At 35.4% G+C, this 22,203-nt stretch overlaps 3 protein-coding genes across 4 annotated transcripts; all 3 read right to left on the bottom strand.

Moving 5' to 3' along the window:
- Positions 1-283: 283 nt before the first annotated feature.
- On the bottom strand, positions 284-2,964 carry LOC135834393 (putative leucine-rich repeat-containing protein DDB_G0290503). The gene is made up of 2 exons (XM_065348255.1): positions 2,837-2,964; positions 284-2,211 (listed from the first exon to the last, which is right to left on the bottom strand). The coding sequence occupies exons 1-2, from the start codon at positions 2,947-2,949 to the stop codon at positions 417-419; spliced, it is 1,908 nt and encodes a 635-aa protein (XP_065204327.1). The 5' UTR covers positions 2,950-2,964; the 3' UTR covers positions 284-416.
- A 3,372-nt stretch (positions 2,965-6,336) lies between these two features.
- On the bottom strand, positions 6,337-11,433 carry LOC135834391 (uncharacterized). 2 transcript variants are annotated; one of them, XM_065348254.1, is made up of 3 exons: positions 11,298-11,430; positions 8,986-9,190; positions 6,337-7,672 (listed from the first exon to the last, which is right to left on the bottom strand). In XM_065348254.1, the coding sequence occupies exon 3, from the start codon at positions 7,599-7,601 to the stop codon at positions 6,489-6,491; it is 1,113 nt and encodes a 370-aa protein (XP_065204326.1). In that variant the 5' UTR covers positions 7,602-7,672; positions 8,986-9,190; positions 11,298-11,430; the 3' UTR covers positions 6,337-6,488. The 2 variants fall into 2 exon arrangements, with proteins under 2 accessions (XP_065204326.1, XP_065204325.1); XM_065348253.1 differs by lacking the exon at positions 8,986-9,190 and having other exon boundaries at positions 11,298-11,433.
- Positions 11,434-12,759: 1,326 nt separating this feature from the next.
- On the bottom strand, positions 12,760-14,775 carry LOC135834390 (golgin subfamily A member 6-like protein 25). The gene is made up of 2 exons (XM_065348252.1): positions 14,626-14,775; positions 12,760-14,043 (listed from the first exon to the last, which is right to left on the bottom strand). Exon 2 carries the CDS (start codon positions 13,969-13,971, stop codon positions 12,961-12,963), a length of 1,011 nt encoding a protein of 336 aa, XP_065204324.1. The 5' UTR covers positions 13,972-14,043; positions 14,626-14,775; the 3' UTR covers positions 12,760-12,960.
- Between the last annotated feature and the right edge of the window lie 7,428 nt (positions 14,776-22,203).

Raw genomic sequence — 22,203 nt, 5'->3', positions numbered from 1 at the left:
GCGTTTATGAATTATAAGGAATGATGGTACTAAAATCGATGTCTTTATGTTAAGTGTGGGAGTAAACGGACACAAAAATCTTCAAAACAAGTTTTTCAGCCATTTTTTGTTTTATTTTTTTGAACGTTGACATGATAGTTTTTTGTAATAACTAAACATGAAACAAATCCTAAAATACATTTATTTTCCTAGTTCAACTCTTAGGTAGGATTTTTTGTTGGAAAATTGTTGAACGTATGTATGGCTTAGCCATCATAATCCGATTACTGCAACTTCATACTCGGTGTAACAAAATTCAAGGTCAGCATATCCAATGTACAAGCAATGAAGACTAGCTTGTACTTTTCCTGGAATCAAATTACCAGAGTGAATCGCTCTTCCGATGTATAAGTTTTCTCCATGACTGTCATATCCTCCTACAATTGCGTTTGTAGGGACACTACCATTGGATGCATTGATCCAAAAGACTCGACACATATTTTTTTCATCAAATGTAGCAACTTCATAATTGTCATTGTCGTATGAATGTACATGGCCATAATCTGTAATATACTTCCAGGAATCAGGAAACCGTTGTGGTTTGCTCGTCCAACATACAATGTTGTTCTTCCGTATTGTCCTCCTACAAGTGCATTTGCAGGTTCATTACCATCGGATGCACGAACCCAAGAAACTGAACATGTTTTATTTTCTTTTTGCCTCAATATTTCTTCTTGTGTTTTCAAAATTTCTTCTCTCTTTTTGATTTCAGTTTCAGTTTTCTCAATAGTTTCTTCCTTCTGTTTCAATTGCTGTATTTGCTTCCTCACACTTGCATTCGATTTTTCCAATTCGTTTTCTTTTTCATTCAACTGTTTTTCTCGTGTTCTTAACAATTGTTCATTGTTTTTGACTTCAGTTTCTGTTTTGTTGATTGTGTCTTCTTTTTGATTTACTTCTGCCTCTTGTTTTTTTAACAAGTTTTCGTCAGTTTCTTGTATTACCGCAACTTCATACTTGGCGTGACATTGTTCCCTGCTAGAACTGCTAGAATACTTAGTGATCAAGCAATGCCTACTGGGTTGTACTTTTCCTATAACCAAATAACGCGAGTCAATTGCTCTTCCGATATATAAGTTTTCTCCATGACTGTCATATCCTCCTACAATTGCTTTTGCAGGGACACTACCATTGGATGTCTTGACCCAAAAGATTCGACAGATATTTTTTTCATCAAATGTAGCAACTTCATAACTGCCACTGTGGTATGAATGTTCGCGGCCATAATCTACAATATATATGTAAGAATTGAGTACATATCCAGGAATCAGGGAACCGTTATGGTTTGCTCGCCCAACATACAATGTGTCTGACCCTCTTTGTCCTCCTACAAGTGCATTTGCAGGTTTATTACCCTTAAATGCACGAACCCAATAAACTGAACAGGTTTTATTTTCTTTTTGTCTCAATATTTCTTCTTGTCTTTTCAAAATTTCTTCTCTCTTTTTAATTTCAGCTTCAGTTTTCTCAATATTTTCTTCCTTCTGTTTCCATTGCTCTATTTGCTTCCTCACATCTGCATTCGATTTTTCCAATTCGTTTTCTTTTTCATTCAACTGTTTTTCTCGTGTTCTTAACAATTGTTCATTGTTTTTGACTTCAGTTTCTTTTTTGTTGATTGTGTCTTCTTTTTGATTTACTTCTGCCTCTCGTTTTTTTAACAAGTTTTCGTCAGTTTTTTGTTTGTTGATTATGTTTTCCTTCTGTTTTACCTTTACCTCTCTAAGTTTTATTTGGGAGTCAGTTTTATTAAGAGTTTCAGCTGTTTTATTAATGTATTCTTCCTTTTGCTTGAGCAGCTGTTCTAGGCTTTTTATTCCGTTCTCTCGTTTTTCAGCCTCTTTTTCTTTCCGACTCAATTCAATGTCTCGTTTTTCCATATCTCTAGTCTTGGTTTCCAAATAAACTTGTATACCCGTTAACTGTTTAATCAGCTCGATGAAAGATTCTGATAGTGAATCAGATGTGTTTTCAGGAAGATCAGGAGAACGAATTGATCCACTTATGGAATGCGTGTCAGAATTATTCACATGGAATCCATGAACTGAGATGCTCAGAAACCCCAAAAAAATGATGAAATGAAGATATGATTTGGAATGCATGTCTTTCAGCTCGACGATCGATTGTTTTCCTTGACTGGTTTTTGTTTTTGTTTTGAATTTTCTGGTTATCCTGAAAAATGAAAAGAACGCTCGTTAGAATTTATATAAACTATTTATAACGCTGGAAATTCGATTTTTGAAAAACATAACATTGGGTAGGTACCTACTTGTATTTTTGTTCAATTTTTCAGTTTCGTTTGCTTAAAAGTTACTTACTAGGTAACTTATTTACATACATATACAATCACGGGGAAAACGTAAAAATTTTATTCAAACTAACTACCTAGCTAAGTAGTTAAAATTGGTACTGAAAATGTGGCACTAGGTAAGTACTACCTATAAAATTATTGTCTTCGATTTGAACAGAACCGAAATTTTTTGATATGGCATAGTCTGAAGCTCCGAACCTTCCTAAGCTCCTAATTATATCAGCTGCACTAGAATATTATTCGATATTGAAAAATTACTTAATGTAGGTAGGTATTGGGTGAAACAGATAAAAATTAGTATCGGAACTAAAATAAACCCTCCCGAACCGAATTTCACCATTGCAGGTAGTTTTAGACCGGCAGCGCGGTTTTCGGATTATCTAGAATTTTTAAATTTCTCCAGAATGCGTCGAAATCAATTTGAGCAGCGAAACTTTGAGAAGAAAAGTCACGCGTGTAAACACAATGAACAATTTAAAAAATTACCTGATTATTTCGAGATGAAGTACGTAAATAGGAGGCACAAAACTTCCAGTAACAGAATTTGATCTTCTGGCCACAAAACTCAACCTAACGTAAACAATCGAATGTACATACATATAAGATTATATAAGTACCAGACTAAATTGGCATTTCATACTTATCTCAATTTCTTGTTGTACTTTTTTAATCATCTTCGATTTTTTTCAAACTCAGATCATGTATAGAGGTCATCAAACGATGACGAATGACGCAAACCGGACATTTTTTCGACTTTTTTTGACGGAAAAGGAGGGGCGGTCTAAGATCATCATGAGAGTTTATTGCATTCAAAAGGCACTTTTCAGAGATGATAGAACTTTAAATTTTTAAATCTTACAATGAATTTGTATTTCTTCAAATTTTTGAAAATTAAGGGTCCCACCGCGCCGCGCCGCAGCCGGAGTTTTTCGAAAATGGAAAAAAACTAAAACGGGCAAGAAGGTTTCCAATAAGCATCGTCTGAAGTCACCCATAAGTTCTGAAGTTCTTTAATGTCCCTTTCAGCGATTAGAAATTACTGGAGGAATTTTAAAACGGACATATACAATTTCGGCACAAGATAAGTAAGCACACCAGGGGGTCAGTAATGACACATACAAATTCGGCACATTAGAATGAGCGAACGAAATCGAAAAAAATAACACATACAAATTCGGCACATTGGAAAAAATGAACGAAATCGAAAAGAGGACATACTAACTAGACACGCTGGAAAATAATCAAATAGGTACTCTGCTGAAATCAGTGAATGTCACCTGGGGCACCTCCCTTGTTAGGCACATAGAATTAAACTAAACTTACATCCATCCCTATTCCCTAGTATCCGTATTAGAGTACGTACCTAAACTAGGTACCTACTTGCGTATTTATGCGTAGGTTAGGTGCGACAAATTTTTTACATTCAAGTTTTTAAATAAAAGTTTTAAATGGGAGGTTCGTTCTTTCCTGTGATGCCGAGTTTGTATGTGTTACTTTCGTTCTTTTTTTCCTTGTGTGCCGAGTTTGTATGTGCCGAATTTGTACCTATGTGTCATTAGGGAACAATTTCTAGCATTGTGCCGAGTTTGTATGCAAGAAGTGAGAATGTGCCGAATTTTGTATATGCCCGTTCTTCTTGTTCTTTGATGAATTTCGATATGATTTTCATTTTGTTTTCTGCCTGATGTACGCTTTGTTATTTTTTCTGAACCTGAGCTTCTCTCGATTCAATATTTTCATCTTTATTTCTGAGTTCGGCTGCATGTTTTGTTGATGTATTCTTCCTTTTGCTTGAGTAGTTCCTCTAGGCTTTTTATTCCATTCCTTTGTTTTTCAGCCTCTTTTACTTTCAGACTCAATTCAGTGTCTCGTGTTTCCATCTGGCTCATTTTGATTGCCAATTGAACTTGTACAACAGATATTTGTTTAAATAACTCGACAAAAGATTCTGATAGGGAATCAGATGTGTTTTTAGGATAAGGAGTACGCCTAAATTCACTTAGGCCTATGGGATGCGTTTTAGAAGTGTCCTCATGGGATCCATGAACTGAGATGCTCAGAAACACCATGAAAATGGCGAAATGTAGATATGATTTGGAATGCATGTCTTTCAGCTTGCCGATTGATTTCTTCGACTGGTTTTTGTTTTCAATTTTCTGGTTTTCCTGGAAAATCAATGGTACACACTCATTAAAAAATTGCGAATTATTACTTATATTTTTAAAAACTTGACATTGATGAGTAAGTATTCAAGTGAATATCTAAGTACTTTGTTCAGTTTTTCAAAGTTTCATTTTCTTACAAAAAGGTACGCAGTAGGTAGGTACTCTCTAAATTTGAGACAGTCAAATTTCACAGCTTAGCAGTCACGACATTTTGCCTTTTTTGAAGCAGTAGTCTTGCAGTAAAAAACTACTGCTTCTAAAAAGGTAAAATGTCGTGACTGCTAAGCAGTGAAATTTGACTGTTTCAAATTTAGAGAGTACCTAAGTAGGCTTATACCTATTCGTTTAGAAAAGAATGACGATTGACGACATAAAACTTCGAATGGATCGTTTCAATTTTTAGGAACAATTTTCAATATTATTACCATAGGTACCATCCCATGGCTCCCAGCTACTAATGAATAGTGTTATCTTGAAGGGAAAGCGAGTATGTGTGAAATTAAAAAGCTTACCTATACTTATTTCAAGACGCAGTAAATAGGCAAGGTACCAAACTTCCATCAGCAGAATTTGATCTTCTTGTCACAAAACACAAACGCAAAATGAACGAATTGTATAGGATTGGAAAATAATTTTTTTTAAAATTAGCATAATATAGTATGTACCTCATTACGTACATTTAAAGGTACGTAGGTTGATATTAGATAACTACGCACATGTTTCCAAACATTCATAATGTCCATATAGGTAGTTTAAAATTAATTTTTGTTCAGTGCAAAGTAACTATTCTTTCATCAGTAGGTATAATAGGGAGCTTTTAGTTTATCAGAGAGGTAGGTGATTAACTATACCTGTGTACGAAAAATAATTAAACGCGACTGATTTCATGAAATTTATCTAAGACACTAATTGCTAGGAAATAAATATTAGAAAAAAAACAATTTTTCGGTTTATCGAAACCTTGAAGGTATTTAGAGCTCGTTTGAGTTTATAAATTACTGGAGGGCTTCGCCCCCTGGGCGCTTCGCAGCCTAAACCCCATACTCGTTCCCCCCTTCGCTTTCTCTTTTCTCTCAGAACTCGCCTTTTCAAGATTGCCCCCAACCCCAAGTACTTTTCCATACAATTATTACTAAGCAAAATGAATAATTAAAAAGAGATAGGTATATACTCGGCTGCGAAGTATAGGTAAGTTGGATTTTTTGTCTACTAAGTATTTGGTGACAAATAAAATGCCTAGCAAATGGGAAATATTCGGCTAAGAAATGAAAGCTCAAAGTTAAAATTGTTCAAAATAATTCAATTTTAATTTTTGATTTTTCATGCTTGAACTAAAAAATTTTGAATTCAAAATGTTTTATAACATATCTACGCATTGTAAGGAAGGTTTTGAAAAAAACAATGAGCAAAATCGGTTCAGTTTTCATAAATTTAGAGGAGGGGGCCCAAAAATTGGTTTTTGGGCCATATCTTCCCCTGTATGGAACCAAATCGGTTCAAATTTTGGAATTCGGTTCATAATGCAATTTAGAAGAAAACATATTTCCAAAATTTTTTTATATTGAATTTAGCCTCCTTTTCATTAAATTTGGGGCCCTAAAAATCAAAATTTGGGCTTCGCTATATTTTTCGCATCAAGTACGCGTCGAGAGCTTTCTATTAAAAAAAAAATAGCTTCCTAGGTATAATTGGGGCTGAATGAGAGCCTGCTGAACTTTTTTTGCTTGTAGCTTTATACTATAGATAAGGAATGATGGTTCGAATGTCTTTATGTTGAGTGTGGCAGTAAATGAACACAAAAATCTTCAAAACAAGTTTTTTCAACCATTTTTTATTATATTTTTTCGACCGATGACGAGATAGTTTTTTGTAATAATAACTAAACATGAAACAAAATCTTAAACCCATTTTTTTTTCTAGTCAAACTCTTAGGTAGGATTTTTTTTTGGAAAATTGTTGAACTTATGAATGGCTTAGCCAAATAATTCGACTACCGCAACTTCATACTCGGCGTGACTTAATTCACTATACGGAGTGAGCAAGCAATGTCTACTGGATTGTACTTTTCCAGGATACAATCTATCCATGTACGTTGCTCTTCCGATATATAAGTTTTCTCCATGACTGTCATATCCTCCTACAATTGCGTTTGTAGGGACACTGCCATGGGAAGCCTTGACCCAAACGATTCGACAGATATTTTTTTCATCAAACGTAGCAACTTCATATTTGTCACCCTCGTATGAATATGAAATGCCATAATCTGAAATCCGAATGACACTCCCGAGTTCTACATATCCAGGAATCAGGGAACCGTTATGGTTTGCACGCCCAACGTACAATGTCATTGTTCCCACGTGTCCTCCTACAAGTGCATTTGCAGGTTTATTACCACTAGATGCACGAACCCAAGAAACTGAACAGGTTTTATTATCTATTCGCCTGAATATTTCTTCTTTTCTTTTCAAAATTGTTTCTCTCTTTTTGATTTCAGTTTCAGTTTTCTCAATATTTTCTTCCTTCTGTTTCAATCGCACTATTTGATTCCACACCTCTCCATTCTCCAATTCGTTTTCTTTTTCATTCAACTGTTTTTCTCGTGTTTTTAACAATTCTTCATTGTTTTTGACTTCAGTTTCTTTTTTGTTGATTGTGTCTTCCTTTTGTTTTACTTCTGCCTCTCTAAGTTTTACTTGAGAGTCAGTTTTATTGAGAGTTTCAGCTGTTTTATTGATGTATACTTCCTTTTGCTTGAGTAGTTGCTCTACGCTTTTTATTTCATCCACTCGTTTTTCAGCCTCTTTTTCTTTCAGACTCAATTCAATGTTTCGTTTTTCCAAATCTCTCGTCTTGGTTTCCAAATCTCTCGTCTTGGTTTCCAAATGAACTTGTACAAACGTTATCTGTTTATTCAGTTCGATGAAAGATTCTATTAGGGATGTAGACATGCTTTTAGGTAGAGCAATAGACCGAATCGATCCGCTTATGGAATGTGTGTCAGAATTATTCACAATATGGAATCCATGAATTGAGATGCTAAGAAACCCAATCAAAATGAAGAAATGAAGATATGATTTGGAATGCATGTCTTTCAGCTCGGCACAGCGATTGTTTTCCTTGACTAGTTTTTGTTTTTCTTTTGAATTTTCTGGTTATCCTGAAAAATGAAAAGAACGCTCATCAGAATTAATTACAAACCATAACATTGGAAATTCAATTTTTGAAAAACCTAATATTGGGTAGGTACACGAAAAAAAAAAGTATAGATAATTTTTACTATTTCATACAGTAACCGGATCCCATTCAAAAATATTGTGATTTTTACTATGAGAATAGTAAATTTTACTATGAGATTAGTAAATTTTACTTTGAGAGTAATAAATTTTTACCTAATTCTAGATAAAATGTATTTTTTGGCTGAATAAAAATCACTATTATTTTTGAATGGGATCCGGTTACTATACTGAAATAGTAATTTTTATTAATTTTTTTTTTCCGTGTATGTACTTGTATTTTTGTTCAATTTTTCAAAGTTTCGTTTTCTTAAAAGTTACTAGGTAACTTATTTATATTTACGTACTTACATATATATGTATGTTGTGTACCAAGTCCGAAATTGTACAATTCAGGGTTGGTACAGCCAATTTTGTACCATCTCCGAAGTGCCCGGACCAAGCGTGAATATTACTTTTTCATCGGGCTTGGTTCGTACCATACCCGGAGGGTCCGGACAAAGTGTTCGACTTGGTACAAATTTAAGTATGTTGTGCAAAGTTCGAAATATAGTTTTACAATGAATGAATTCGAATTAGAGAGTTTGTCCATATTTGAGTGGATTTGTGGTAAGACGCCTCGATGGAGGTTTTTGACCAGACTGTGTATTTTGGGGGAAAAAATTCAAATTATTACCTACAAATTATCTGTAGGCAGCTGGAAGTGAAATTTGTTTGGAATTTCTGAGTCTTCACCAACGTATCCCCCCAATTACGCGAATCGGTTAGTAAAGTATTACCATTTTTTGGGCCATTCTTGAGCCTTCAGCATGATTTTCTATTTCTACAGAATCTGAAAAATTCTCAATGTGAAAAGCGTGGAAATTAATTTGAGAGCTTTGAAATCAACTTGTGGCTACGTCAACTGTTTTTTTTCACAAAGTATATCTTGAAAGGAAAAAAATTTTAAAAATCAAAAATTTCTGTTCGTAGGAAATTTTTGAAATTTGCACGAATCGATATAAATCGTGTCAACCCCTCCCCCTCCTATTCAACTTTTACCAATTACAACTATTCTAACAAGGGAGCTACCCAAGGTCCGGCAAGCAGATCGAAAAAAATTTTTCACAGACGAATAGAGCATCAAAAAATATATTATGAGCCACAATTTTAGGGTAATTTTTGCAATAAAACTGCTGTATGAGTGTAAATTCATCTTCCAACATAGTGTGTTACGTGGTTTAAACGATTCACTTACGCATTAACATCATATCGATGGTAGATCATGGTAAAAAAAATAGCAGGCACTGAACTGAACAGGGTGTCGTGTCATTTTGATTTCTGTACCTCTTGCACAAGTAAAAATGTCATCCCTCGGGTGTCACAAGCGAATTCAGGCGAATTATTGTCCCCCATTGGACATCATATTATATCGACGATGGTTCATGGTGAAAGAAAATTAGCTGCAAAACAAATACGGTGGCGAGTTATTTTGATTTTTCATTTTTTCTATTCTTTTTAATAAGTGAAAAATTCATCCCCAAGATGTTACACACGGATCGCAGCGACTTGTCCAATCAAAAATCTGACGTCATGTTCGTATTCAGCGTCACAAAAAACATACCTACTATTTCATGTGTCGCACGAATAAAACACTTTTTTGAACTTTTACCCCCTTTGGGGAGGTGCTGGGGGCCGAGAATGGGGTCCAATCAAAAATCTGACGTCATATTCGTGTTTAGTGTCACCAAAAACATACAATTCGATATATCACATGCCCCAGATTTTCTTTTGAAAGTTTCGCCCAAATTAGGGGATGGGGAAAAATTCATCCCCAAGGTCTTACACGCAGATCGCGGCGACTTGTATAACTGCCCCGACATTGTAATACAGCGAAAGCTGTCACCTACAATAAAAAAATTTGAATTTGAATTTGAATATATCGATGTAGATCGATGGCTAAAAAAAATAGCGGCAGAAGCGAACAGGGTGCCGAATGATTTCAATTTTTAAATTTTTTTGAGCATATTTTTCTGTACTTTTGATATTCAATTCCCCGTAACTTTTCCCCCCATAAACTTCAGCAGCTAAAATGTTGGCTCATAATATTTTTTTGATACTCTATCCGCCTGTGAAAAATTTTTTTCGATCGGCTTGTCAGACCTCGGGTAGTTCCCTTGTAAGTCCCAAATGCAATTTTTAATTTCTTCAGAAGGTCTAGAAAGAAAATAAGATACAATTGTATCTTATTTTCGACCCATAATTATAACGAATTCATCCGCATTCAAGTTCGATTTCCAGACGGGAATCTTGGGTAAATTTTTTTTATCAGAATATTTTAGAATGGAAAAAATTTTAAATATTAAAAATTTTCTGTTCGAGGGGAAATTTTTAAAATTTGTTTGAATGGACGAATAGTAATATTATTACAACTAATGTAATTCGAATTCATTCATTATAAAACTACATTTCGAACTTTGCACAACACAAATTGTACCAAGTCGAACACTTTGTCCGGACCCTCCGGGCATGGTACGAACCAAGCCAGATGAAAAAGTAATATTCACGCTTGGTCCGGACACGGTACAAAATTGGCTGTACCAACACCGAGTTGTACAATTTTGGACTTGGTACCCACCATATATGTACAATCATGGGAAAAACGTAAAAATTTGATTTCAACTAAGTACCTAGTTGAATCCACAATCCATATAATTGTGGCGAAAATTTGATCAAAGGGGAGATTTTGATTGACGCATGTTTTTTGATTAGCTATTTTTTAAGGGCATGGTCTGAAGCTCTGAACTTCCTAAGCTCCTAATTATATACGAGTATCAGCTGCACTGGACTATTATTCGATGAAGTGATTATTGTTGAATACTTTCGATGATGTCATTTTTTCAAAAAAATAAAATATAAAAAAACTATACTTAATATATTTGGTGAAAAGGATAAAAATTAGTATTGGAACTAAAATAAACCCTCCCGAACCGAATTCTACCATTTCAGGTAGTTTTAGACTGCCAGCGCGATTTCTGGTTTATCTAGAATTTTTTAATTTCTCCCAGAATACGTCGAAATCAATTTGAGCAGCGAAACTTTGAGTCGTGGCTTACTATTGATCTGTTGAGCGAATTTATCCTCATTTCGGCCGATTTTATGGCGAGTATTGAGAGTACCTACCTTCCTATCATATGTATTCTTTGACCAGCAATAATTTTTGATTACTTATTCGTATTCTTCACGATAAGTATAAATGGTCATTACAAATAACACACCGAGGTATCGACCGGATACCAAATTCAAGTTTACCAAGTCGATTTTATGACATTTTGATTTTTTCCATTTTTATCGAATTTTGATTGAAAAATTTACCAAACATTGAAAAATTCACTTGAGTATCTTGAATATTTGCTGATGAAGATTTATTTACATTACAAGTAACGCATAACGTATGGTTTCCTACAGGTACTTTCGTTTAGAAAAGAGTGAAGGCATATAACTTCGAATGGATTGTTAAAAGAAAAGTTAAGTGTGTAAGTAATTACAATGAACAATTGAAAAAATTACCTGATTATTTCGAGATGAAGTACATACGTAAATAGGAGGTACAAAACTTCCAGCAGGAGAATTTGATCTTCTGGCCAAGTGGCCACAAAACTCAACATAACGTAAATAATCGAATGTATAAGATTATATAGGTACCAGACTAAATTGGCATTTCATATTTATCTCAATTTCTTATTGTACTTTTCTTATCATACCTACCTATTTCTGCGAAAACTGATACATAGATGACCTATGCCGTCATATTTTGTGAATAGTTGAGTGCGATTAAGATGATTAATATTCGATGTACACGAAAATAGGTATTAATTTTTAAAGAAATCGAGTTAATTTACGAGAATTTTCTTTTTAATTAGATATGTAAAAATACGTAGGTAACTAAACATAAGAGTAGGTACCTTCGAAGAATTTCGCATCTTTTGAACATCTTATTTTCGAAAATCAAACCAAATTGGCGCGCGAAATTTCTTTTTGAAAATTTCAACTTTTCTGTCTAAAAGTAGCCATTTTAAAATTGGGAAAATCCGGACACTTGAAAAATGGAGAAGAAAATTTCATCAAATTGACCAAGAAATGCTGAAAGTTGGTAGGTACACTTACCCAATTTTTGAGCCAACGAATCAATTTGAAACGACGCTGAACCATTTTGAGCAGTTCTTGAAATCGCTGGCAAAGTCAATTTAGGTATGCTAAATAGACTGAAGGTGGTATCAACCCGTTTCGGAGCTATCAGTAATATTTGGTGAAATTTCAGATTTTCATAAAGTGCCATAAAAACTGCACAAATTAATTTTAGCAATAGCCTGTATGAACGCAATTGGTGTTGGTTATAGTGACTGCTTGAGTGCTTGATAGATTATGCTCCATTTTCATAATATCAGCTTTGGCCAGTTTGGAAACGTAGGTAGGTAGGTAGGTAGGTAGGTGGTTATAGGTGGATATATTTCTCCAGCGATTTCATAATTGAAAATTTGAGAAATAGCTAGGTATACAGTTGAACTGGAAAAAATTGAGTTTGGAAGAAGAATGTGTACGTATAATCAGTCAAGTGTCAAGTGTGTTACCAATATACATTGACCCCATTCGTAGTGTTGTTAAAGTTCATTTCGACAGATTTTATGATCATTTTCAGGGAACTGATATTATTAAATTATCGTAGGCTCCAAAATGATCCAAAGTCTTTTCCAGTTGACTCGGTGATATAAAGTAAATTTTAGCTTTGCAGCTTCTTTGCGTGAAATTTTGCAGCAATTTCAATGTTCAAAAATTTTCTCAAATTTCAGCTTTCTTATGTCAACTTGGCGAAATTTTGATTTTGATTTTTCGACCTGTAGACTTCAATTTTAAACAGACTTGGAAAACCAGTCGAAAGCTGATGCTTTTTCATGATTTTTGAAAGCTGAAAGCTTGCTCTTAGCGCCAAAATTCGTGTAAAAAGAACACATCTAATAATCTTATAAACAAGTTTTTAAAATATTTTTTACTTTTTCTTAGAATGCTAACAAGATTTAGTTTACATAGATAATATAACTAAATAGGTATGAAACAAATCTTAAAACACATTTTTTTCTAGATAAATTTTCAGTACAGAATTTTTGTTTCATTCGTGACATTTGAATTTTGCTTCAATTTTTGTTCTATGTTTGTGACTAAGTACTTCTTCGTTCTATTGGACTTTCTGCATCTGCGTCCTTATGTCAGTTTCTAATTTTTCTAATTTATTCTGTACATTTTGATTCAATTGTTGTTTTTGTTTTCTTAAAAGTTCTTCATTGTTTTTCACTTCGATTTCTTTTTTATTGATTATATCTTCCTTTTGTCTCACTTCTGCCTCTCCAAGTTTTATTTGGGAGTTGATTTTATTGAGAGTTTCTGCTTGTTGTTTGATCATTTCAAATTGTTGATTCACAATTTCACTCCATTTTTTAATACGATCTTTTTCTGCCAAAATTTCAATTTCTCTATTTTTCAAGGTTTCTTCCCTTTGCTGTAAGATAGCTTCTGAAACTTTCATCAACAATTTAGTTTCATTGACACTTTCTTCTTTTTGTTCAACTAGTTGTACTTGTTTAGCTATTTCAAACTTTTGGAATTCTATAGCAGTTTCTTTTCGTTTGTACTCCTCTTCCAGAGTTTTCAAACGTTGCTGCTGGTTTCTTATTTCCATTTGTGTCGCATTTAGATTTTCTTCCTTCTGTTTAATTTGTTCTTCTTGTTCTTTGATGGATATCAATTTGATTTTAATTTCTTTTTCTTTCTGATCAACGCTTTGTTCTTTTGTCTGAACCTGAGTTTCTCTCGATTCAATATTTTCTTCTTTATTTCTGAGTTCCGCTCCTGTTTTATTGATGTATTCTTCCTTTTGCTTGAGTAGCTCCTCTTGGCTTTTTATTCCATTTTTTTGTTTTTCAACCTCTTTTTCTTTCAGACTCAATTCAATGTCTCGTTTTTCCAAATCTCTCGTCTCGATTTCCAATTGAACTTGTGCTACCCTTATCTGTTCAATCCACTCGAAGAAAGGTTTTGATAGGGAATCAGATATGTTTTTAGGAAGAGCAATGGACATAATTGGTTCACTCGTGGAAGGTGTGTCGGAACTATCCTCAAGGAATCCGTGAACTGCGATGCTCAGGAACCCCATAAAAATGGTGAAATGAAGATACGATTTGGAATGCATGTCTTTCAGCTCGGTGTGGTTATTTTCCTTGACTGGTTTTCGTTTTTCTTTCAAATTTTCTGGTTAGGTATCCTGAAAAATGAATGATACACACATTAGAATCGAAAACCTGAACATTGGGTAGGTATTCCACATGAACAGGCACTTTTTTCAATTTTCAAAGTTTCATTTTTTGCTTACTATATTAAACTCTTTAAGAAAATTAGGGAATTTTAAGGTGAAGAACAGATAATTAAAAATTTAATTCGTAAGCATGGTGAAAATATGACGTAAGTAAAAGTAAGTCGCCCTTTGACTTGCTGGATTCTACATTAATTGCGACGAAAAAAATTCAGTCAATGAGGGTCTCTCTAAGGATGGCATAAGTCATGAAAAAAAATGACAACACAACTACTGAAGATGGTCGATTTCGATTTGAATGGAACCAAAATGTTTACAAAGAGTAGATACGAGTATATAATGCTCTGAACACCTCAACCATACAAAATGTCGTGACTGCTAAGCAGTGAAATTTCACTCTTTCAAATTTAGAGAGTAGGTGTAAATAAGTACTTTTGCTTATAAAAAATTGAAGGCATAAAAACTTCTAATGGATTGTTAAATTACTATTGGCTGAGATCAACTAAACACGTACATAGTTATTGAGAAACTTACCAGATTATTTCAAGACACAGTACAAATAGGAGCTACAAAACTCACAACAGCAGAATTTGATCTTCTTGCCACGAAACACTAGCGTAAATGAATGAATGTACGAGTGTATACGATTATGCGAGACTAAAATATCTATCATTTTACGTAAATATCCCAATTTCTTATGGCACTTTTTATCATAGATATATGTATGTACCTAAAAATGATAACACATGCCGTCATTATTTTGTGAATAATAACCAATACCTACACATTGATTAAGATTAACGAAAATAGGTATCAATTTTTAACGAAATCGAGTTTGATAATTTTCTTTTTAGTCGGAGGCCCGCATGAGGATCACTTGCACCCCCTGCCGATCCTCCGGGAGAAATTTTTTCTTAAAGGGGGAGTCCTAAGGAACATTTTAGCCCTTGTCCTCAAAAAAAAAGAGTGGCCCTACTTACAAAATGGCGGCCATTTTGATTGACAGGTCAGCTGAAATTAGGGCACTACTATAGTGCCTTACCGAAAGCGCAGAATTTACGTTCCAACATAGGACTAGCATAAACAATTTTAAACCGTACAAAGGTAGATCGAAAGAGAAGGTAAAAATTCATCAACTGTCAAAATTTCAAGCGCTAAAGTGCCTTTTTCGATTTTTGGTGAATTTTCAAAAATCAAATTTTGGCCAAAATATCAAAATTTTACCAAATTGACCTAGAAAGCTGAAATTTTGGATATACCCTATTTTCGACGTGCCAAATCGAATAGAAACTGTTCCAAACCATTTTGAGCAGTTCTGGAGCTTCCAGCATATTTTTGAAACTCGAAATTCTCACAAAATGTTATCAAATGGAGTTGGAAAGCCGAAGTTAATTCTGCAAACTAATTTCAATACGCTCTGCAGGTAAATTTCAAGTTATTTTGGAGCCTCCAGCAATTTTTTGAACATTACTGGAGCATCCAGTAAATTTTTAAAACTTGAAATTTTCCCGAAATTTTATCAAAATGGAGATGGAAAGCTGAAATGAACTATGCACTCCAATTTTAACACCCTCTGAAGACGACTTCAGGTGGGTTTAAGTGATTTTGGAGCCTCCAATGACTTTTTGAAAGGTTTCACGGCCTTTTTAGGAGATTGGAAATTTCCAAGAAGTATAGCTGGAAGCTTCAAAACCACTTGGAACCACCATGCAGTCGACTTCATAAATTATTGTATTGAAATTAGTTTGCAGAGTAAATTTCGGCTTGCTAAACCCCATTTGATGAAATTTTGGGAAAATTTCAAGTTTCAAAAATCTACTGAAGGCTCGACCAGTAATTTTCAAAAAATCGCTAAAGGCTCCAAAACGACTTAAAATTAGTTTTCAGAAATTAATTTCGGCTTTCCAACTACATTTGATGAAATTTTGTGCGAATTTCGAGTTTAAAAAATCTGCTGGAGGCTTCAGTAATGTTTAAAAAATCGCTGGAGGTTCCAAGACGACTTGAAATTCACCTGCAGTCAACTTCATAGCGTATTGAAATTAGTTTGCAGAATTAATTTCGCCTTTCCAACTCCATCTGATGAAATTTTGTGGGAATTTCGAGTTTAAAAAATCTGCTGGAGGCTTCAGAACTGCTCAAAACGGTTTGAAACAGTTTCCAATCCATTTGGCAGGTCGAAAATAGGGTATGTATTGTATATCCCAAATTACAGCTTTCTAGGTTAATTTTGGTAAAATTTTGATTTTTTCTCACATTTTGGCCAAAATTTGATTTTTGAAAATTCATCAAAAATCAAAAAAGGCACTTCAGCACTTGAAATTTTGACAGGTGATGAATTTTTGCCTGCTCTTTCGATCTACTATTGTACGGTTTAAAAAATTTTATGCTAGTTCTATGCTGGAACGCAAAATCTGCGATTTCGGCTGACCTTTCAATCAAAATGGCCGCCATTTTGTAAGTAGGGTCACTTTTTTTTGAGGATAAGGGATATAAATGTTCCTTAGGACTCCCCCTTTGAGAAAAAACTTGTCCCGGAGCAGCGGCAGGGGGGTCCAAGTGGTCCTTATGCGGGCCCCCCGACTATTTTCATTTCTTAATACAGACCTAATAATTATAATGGACCATTCCATGTCAACTCAACCAAAAAAATTCGATTTTGCTCAAATTTTTGTACCGACTTTTCTTTAGAAAAGTGGAGTACCTACTGTACCTTATTTGTTGCAATAGTGAGAGTTGGGCCGGGGAGTGACTTTTCTCCATGTTTTGAGGGTCCGGGATCACGATACACTCATTTCCGCAATTTCAGGTTTCCTTATTTATAAGGTTATATGTACCTACAAATACAATCTACATATAAGAATACACATACCTACTTAGTACCTTGTGGTGCCCGGAGCTGCGAACTTTTGAACAAAGTGCTTTATCGCGCATGACTGATGTATTCAAAATCGGTTCATGTGTTCCTTTGATATTTCAGTATGCTTTGGTAACACTGAACATGAATATGACGCCTGATTTTTGATTGGACCCCATCCACGGCCCCCAGCACCTCCCTTAATTGGGTAAAAGGACCGTAATTTAAGCAGTTGCCAGTTTTTCAAAAGTCATTCCGTCAACGTTGGATAAGCTCAATAGGAGTGAACATACGAGTTCACCTTAATTTGAACAGTTGAAAGTTTTTCAAAGGTTACTGCGTTACCTCTGGAAAAGTTCCACAGGAGTGAACATACTTGTTCACTGTAATTGGTGCAATTGAAAGTTTTCAAAAGTTCTATCCATCGACATTGGAAAAGCTGTATAGGGGTGAACATACCTGTTCACCAGAATTTGAGCTGTTGAAAGTTTTTTAAAGGCCACTCCATCAAGGTTGGATAAGTTCAATAGGAGTGAATAAGTATACCAGTTCACCATGATTTGAGCAGTTGAAAGTTTTCCAAAGGTCACTCCTCCGTTACCACAGGAAAAGTTCCATATAGTCCAAGAGCTACACCACTGCGATTGGGCCGAAATAACTGAAAGCTGGGGATGGTCTCAAAAGTTAGTATGCATACACCTATTTTGAAAGCACTTGGTCTGCCGATCCGCAGCTGCTGCTTTAAAGCTCAGTGAAAGCTCGAAAGTTCAAAATTTTTCTGAACTTTCAGCTGAGAAAACTGATGGCTAAAATTGGTGCCTAATTATAGCATTTTTCGCGCTGAATCCGAATATATCGGTCTGCCGACCCATAAGTGCCGCCAAAGCCCCGCCAGACTGGGTCAAAATGGGAGCAAATTTGACAAATTTCATGTTTTTGGGCTAAATTCTCATAAAAAGCTACAAAATCGGGTTAAAAATTATTTTCAATCAGTTTAACGGAATGCTCTATGGCTAAGATGATTCTTAGGCACCGAAATTTTTCAAAATTTTCAGTTTTTGGGGGGTGGGGCGTGAGGGTAGTATTTATGAATTCAGCAAATATGGCCTTGTGATATATCAAAATATTTATGTTTTTTGGGTCGTAGAATTCAATTATGGCAATATTTTTCACATTGGAGGACAATATGGTCACAAAATATATATTTTGATGTATCACAAAGCCATATTTGCTGAATTCATAAATACACCCCTCACGCCCCACCCCCCAAAAACTGAAAATTTTGAAAAATTTCGGTGCCTAAGAATCATCTTAGCCATAGAGCATTCCGTTAAACTGATTGAAAATAATTTTTAACCCGATTTTGTAGCTTTTTATGAGAATTTAGCCCAAAAACATGAAATTTGTCAAATTTGCTCCCATTTTGACCCAGTCTGGCGGGGCTTTGGCGGCACTTAGGGGTCGGCAGACCGATATATTCGGATTCAGCGCGAAAAATGCTATAATTAGGCACCAATTTTAGCCATCAGTTTTCTCAGCTGAAAGTTCAGAAAAATTTTGAACTTTCGAGCTTTCACTGAGCTTTAAAGCAGCAGCTGCGGATCGGCAGACCAAGTGCTTTCAAAATAGGTGTATGCATACTAACTTTTGAGACCATCCCCAGCTTTCAGTTATTTCGGCCCTATTGCAGTGGTATAGCTCTTGGACTAATAGGAGTGAACATATCTGTTCACCGTCATTTAAGCAGTTGACAGCTCTTTTCAAAGTTCAATCCATCAACATTGGAAAAGCTCCATAGAGGTGAACATACCTGTGCACCAGAATTTGAGCTGTTGAATGTTTTTCAGAGGCCACTCCATCAACGTTGGATAAGCTCAATAGGAGTGAACGTACCAGTTCACTGTCATTTGAGCAGTTGAAAGTTTTCCAAAGGTCACTCCGTTACCGCAGGAAACGTTCCATAGGAGTGAACATAGGTATCTGTTCACCTTGATTTGAGCAGTTGAAAGTTTTCCAAAAGTCACTCCTCTGTTACCACAGGAAAAGTTCCATAGGAGTGAACATGTCTTTTCACCGTCATTCAAGCAGTTGACAGCTCTTTTCAAAGTTCAATCCATCAATATTGGAAAAGCTCCATAGAGGTGAACATGCCGGTGCACCAGAATTTGAGCTGTTGAATGTTTTTCAGAGGTCACTCCATCAACATCGGATATGCTCTATAAGAGTGAACACATCTGTTCACCATCATTTAAGCAGTTGACAGCTTTTCAAAGTTCAATCCATTGACATTGGAAAAGCTCTATAGGAGTGAACATACCTGTTCACCAGAATTTGAGCTGTTGAAAGTTTTTCAAAGGTCACTCCGTCTAGGTTGGATAAGTTCAATAGGAGTGAATATACCAGTTCACCTTGATTTGAGCAGTTGAAAGTTTTCCAAAGGTGACTCCTCCATTTCCACAGGAAAAGTTCCATAGGAGTGAAGATATCTGTTCACTGTAATTTAAGCAGTTGACAGCTTTTTCAAAGTTCAATCCATCAACATTGGAAAAGCTCCATAGAGGTGAACATACCTGTGCACCAGAATTTGAGCTGTAGAATGTTTTTCAGAGGTCACTCCATCAACATCGGATATGCTCTATAAGAGTGAACACATCTGTTCACCATCATTTAAGCAGTTGACAGCTTTTCAAAGTTCAATCCATCGACATTGGAAAAGCTCTATAGGAGTGAACATACCTGTTCACCAGAATTTGTGCTGTTGAAAGTTTTTCAAAGGTCACTCTGTCAATGTTGGATAAGTTCAATAGGAGTGAATATACCAGTTCACCTTGATTTGAGCAGTTGAACGTTTTCCAAAGGTCACTTCTCCGTTGCCACAGGAAAAGTTCTATAGGAGTGAACATGTCTTTTCACCATCATTCAAGCAGTTGACAGCTCTAAGTTCCATAGGAGTGAACATGTCTTTTCACCGTCATTCAAGCAGTTGACAGCTCTTTTCAAAGTTCAATCCATCAACATTGGAAAAGCTCCGTAGAGGTGAACATACCTGTGCACCAAAATTTGAGCTGTTGAATGTTTTTCAGAGGTCACTCCATCAACGTTGGATAAGCTCAATAGGAGTGAACGTACCAGTTCACTGTCATTTCAGCAGTTGAAAGTTTTCCAAAGGTCACTCCATTACCGCAGGAAACGTTCCATAGGAGTGAACATAGGTATCTGTTCACCGTAATTTGACCAGTTGAAATTTATTCATAAAGCACTCCGTCAACGTTGGATATGCTCTATAAGAGTGAACACATCTGTTCACCATCATTTAAGCAGTTGACAGCTTTTCAAAGTTCAATCCATTGACATTGGAAAAGCTCTATAGGAGTGAACATACCTGTTCACCAGAATTTGAGCTGTTGAAAGTTTTTCAAAGGTCACTCCGTCTAGGTTGGATAAGTTCAATAGGAGTGAATATACCAGTTCACCTTGATTTGAGCAGTTGAAAGTTTTCCAAAGGTGACTCCTCCATTTCCACAGGAAAAGTTCCATAGGAGTGAAGATATCTGTTCACTGTAATTTAAGCAGTTGACAGCTTTTTCAAAGTTCAATCCATCAACATTGGAAAAGCTCCATAGAGGTGAACATACCTGTGCACCAGAATTTGAGCTGTAGAATGTTTTTCAGAGGTCACTCCATCAATGTTGGATAAGCTCAATAGGGGTGAACATACCAGTTCACTGTCATTTGAGCAGTTGAAAGTTTTCCAAAGGTCACTCCGTTACCTCAAGAAACGTTCCATAGGAGTGAACATAGGTATCTGTTCACCATAATTTGACCAGTTGAAATTTGTTCAAAAAGCACTTCGTCAACGTTGGATATACTCTATAAGAGTGAACATATCTGTTCACCATCATTTAAGCAGTTGACAGCTTTTCAAAGTTCAATCCATCGACATTGGAAAAGTTCCATAGTTCACCGTCATTTGAGGAATAAAAATTCACTCCGTAAACGATGAATAAGCTCTGAAGACATTGTAATTTTAAAAAAATTCATTGCACAATATTTTGAAGAGAACATGGTAGCTAAGGCTCAGCTCCCTCCTGATTTTTCAAGGGAATGTAGGCAAAATTTTTATTATAATTCATTTTCTTCAATATCTAAACCATTGGAATATTTCGTGGGCTTAATGGCAAAAAGACACATGTGCCAGGTTTTGCTGGGTGGCCGTTGTTGCTTTTTGATAGCGGCAAGCGTCACCATTCGGCAAAAAGAGAAACTTTGTACAGAAAATTAATCTGGGAAGTCTCAGGAATCATTTTCTGCACCTAGTTCCCTTTTTGACTAATAGATGGCGCTGCCAACTTCTAGAAACGGCCACCAAACGCGCATAAATTTTCTTGGACATACATCCGTTTGCCATTAAGCCGGCGATTTACCATCGCTTTTTCAGCGTCTGTAAATACTAGGTATTTTTTTGTAGATTTTTTCAATTTTTTAAGTATGAATTTTGAAATGAAAAAATTCCGAATAATAACTATGCAAAAACATTCGAAATTAATTGCTAAAATGAATTTTAGTGTTCATCTCCTGGTCTTCCGGGATCCAGTGCATCACTTCGTCTGATAACATCTTACATTATTTCTCAACTGTTTCACACAAGTGTTTGTCAGCGATGGCTCGCACGGGATCAAACAAATTAGGCCAACTTTCAACTAAAGTATTTTTTATTAAAACAAACCGGAAGTTTCATAATAACATCGTATTTCAATGAGCAATTTATTATGATCGATAACGCTTCAATACCTTTTAAAAACATATCTTCATCCTCTTTTTCGTTGACATGCTCTAAGTTTAATATAAGAGAAAAAGGATTAGGTAGTATTTTTTATTACCCAATCGTTGACTTCGATGGTCGTATACGAATTATTATCCAGGTGTTGAAGAATTGCGTCTATCGTTTGTAGCGAGGTTTCTTGCGTTGCATGTACATATACATTGTAAAAATATGTACAATAGAATTTCATCGAGATGAATCATACCGTAAAATGCGTTTAATTTGCGACACAAATCCAGATTACAACATATCACAACAACATTCACAACGAGATCGACTTCAATACGATAGCCTTATCACTCATCAGAGATTGCATCAGATTCTAGAGAAGGCGCCTCTACAAAGTTTACTTATTAGTGTACGTAGGTGTAGGTACACCGCGTGTGTAGACCGCGTATTTTACCGTAAAACCGGTTATTAAACTAGGGAGCCT

This window comes from Planococcus citri, chromosome 2, assembly GCF_950023065.1.
Source record: "Planococcus citri chromosome 2, ihPlaCitr1.1, whole genome shotgun sequence".
Taxonomy (NCBI): domain Eukaryota; kingdom Metazoa; phylum Arthropoda; class Insecta; order Hemiptera; family Pseudococcidae; genus Planococcus; species Planococcus citri.
The sequence above is the reverse complement of the archived record's forward strand: the minus strand, read 5'-3'. Positions and strand labels throughout refer to the sequence as shown.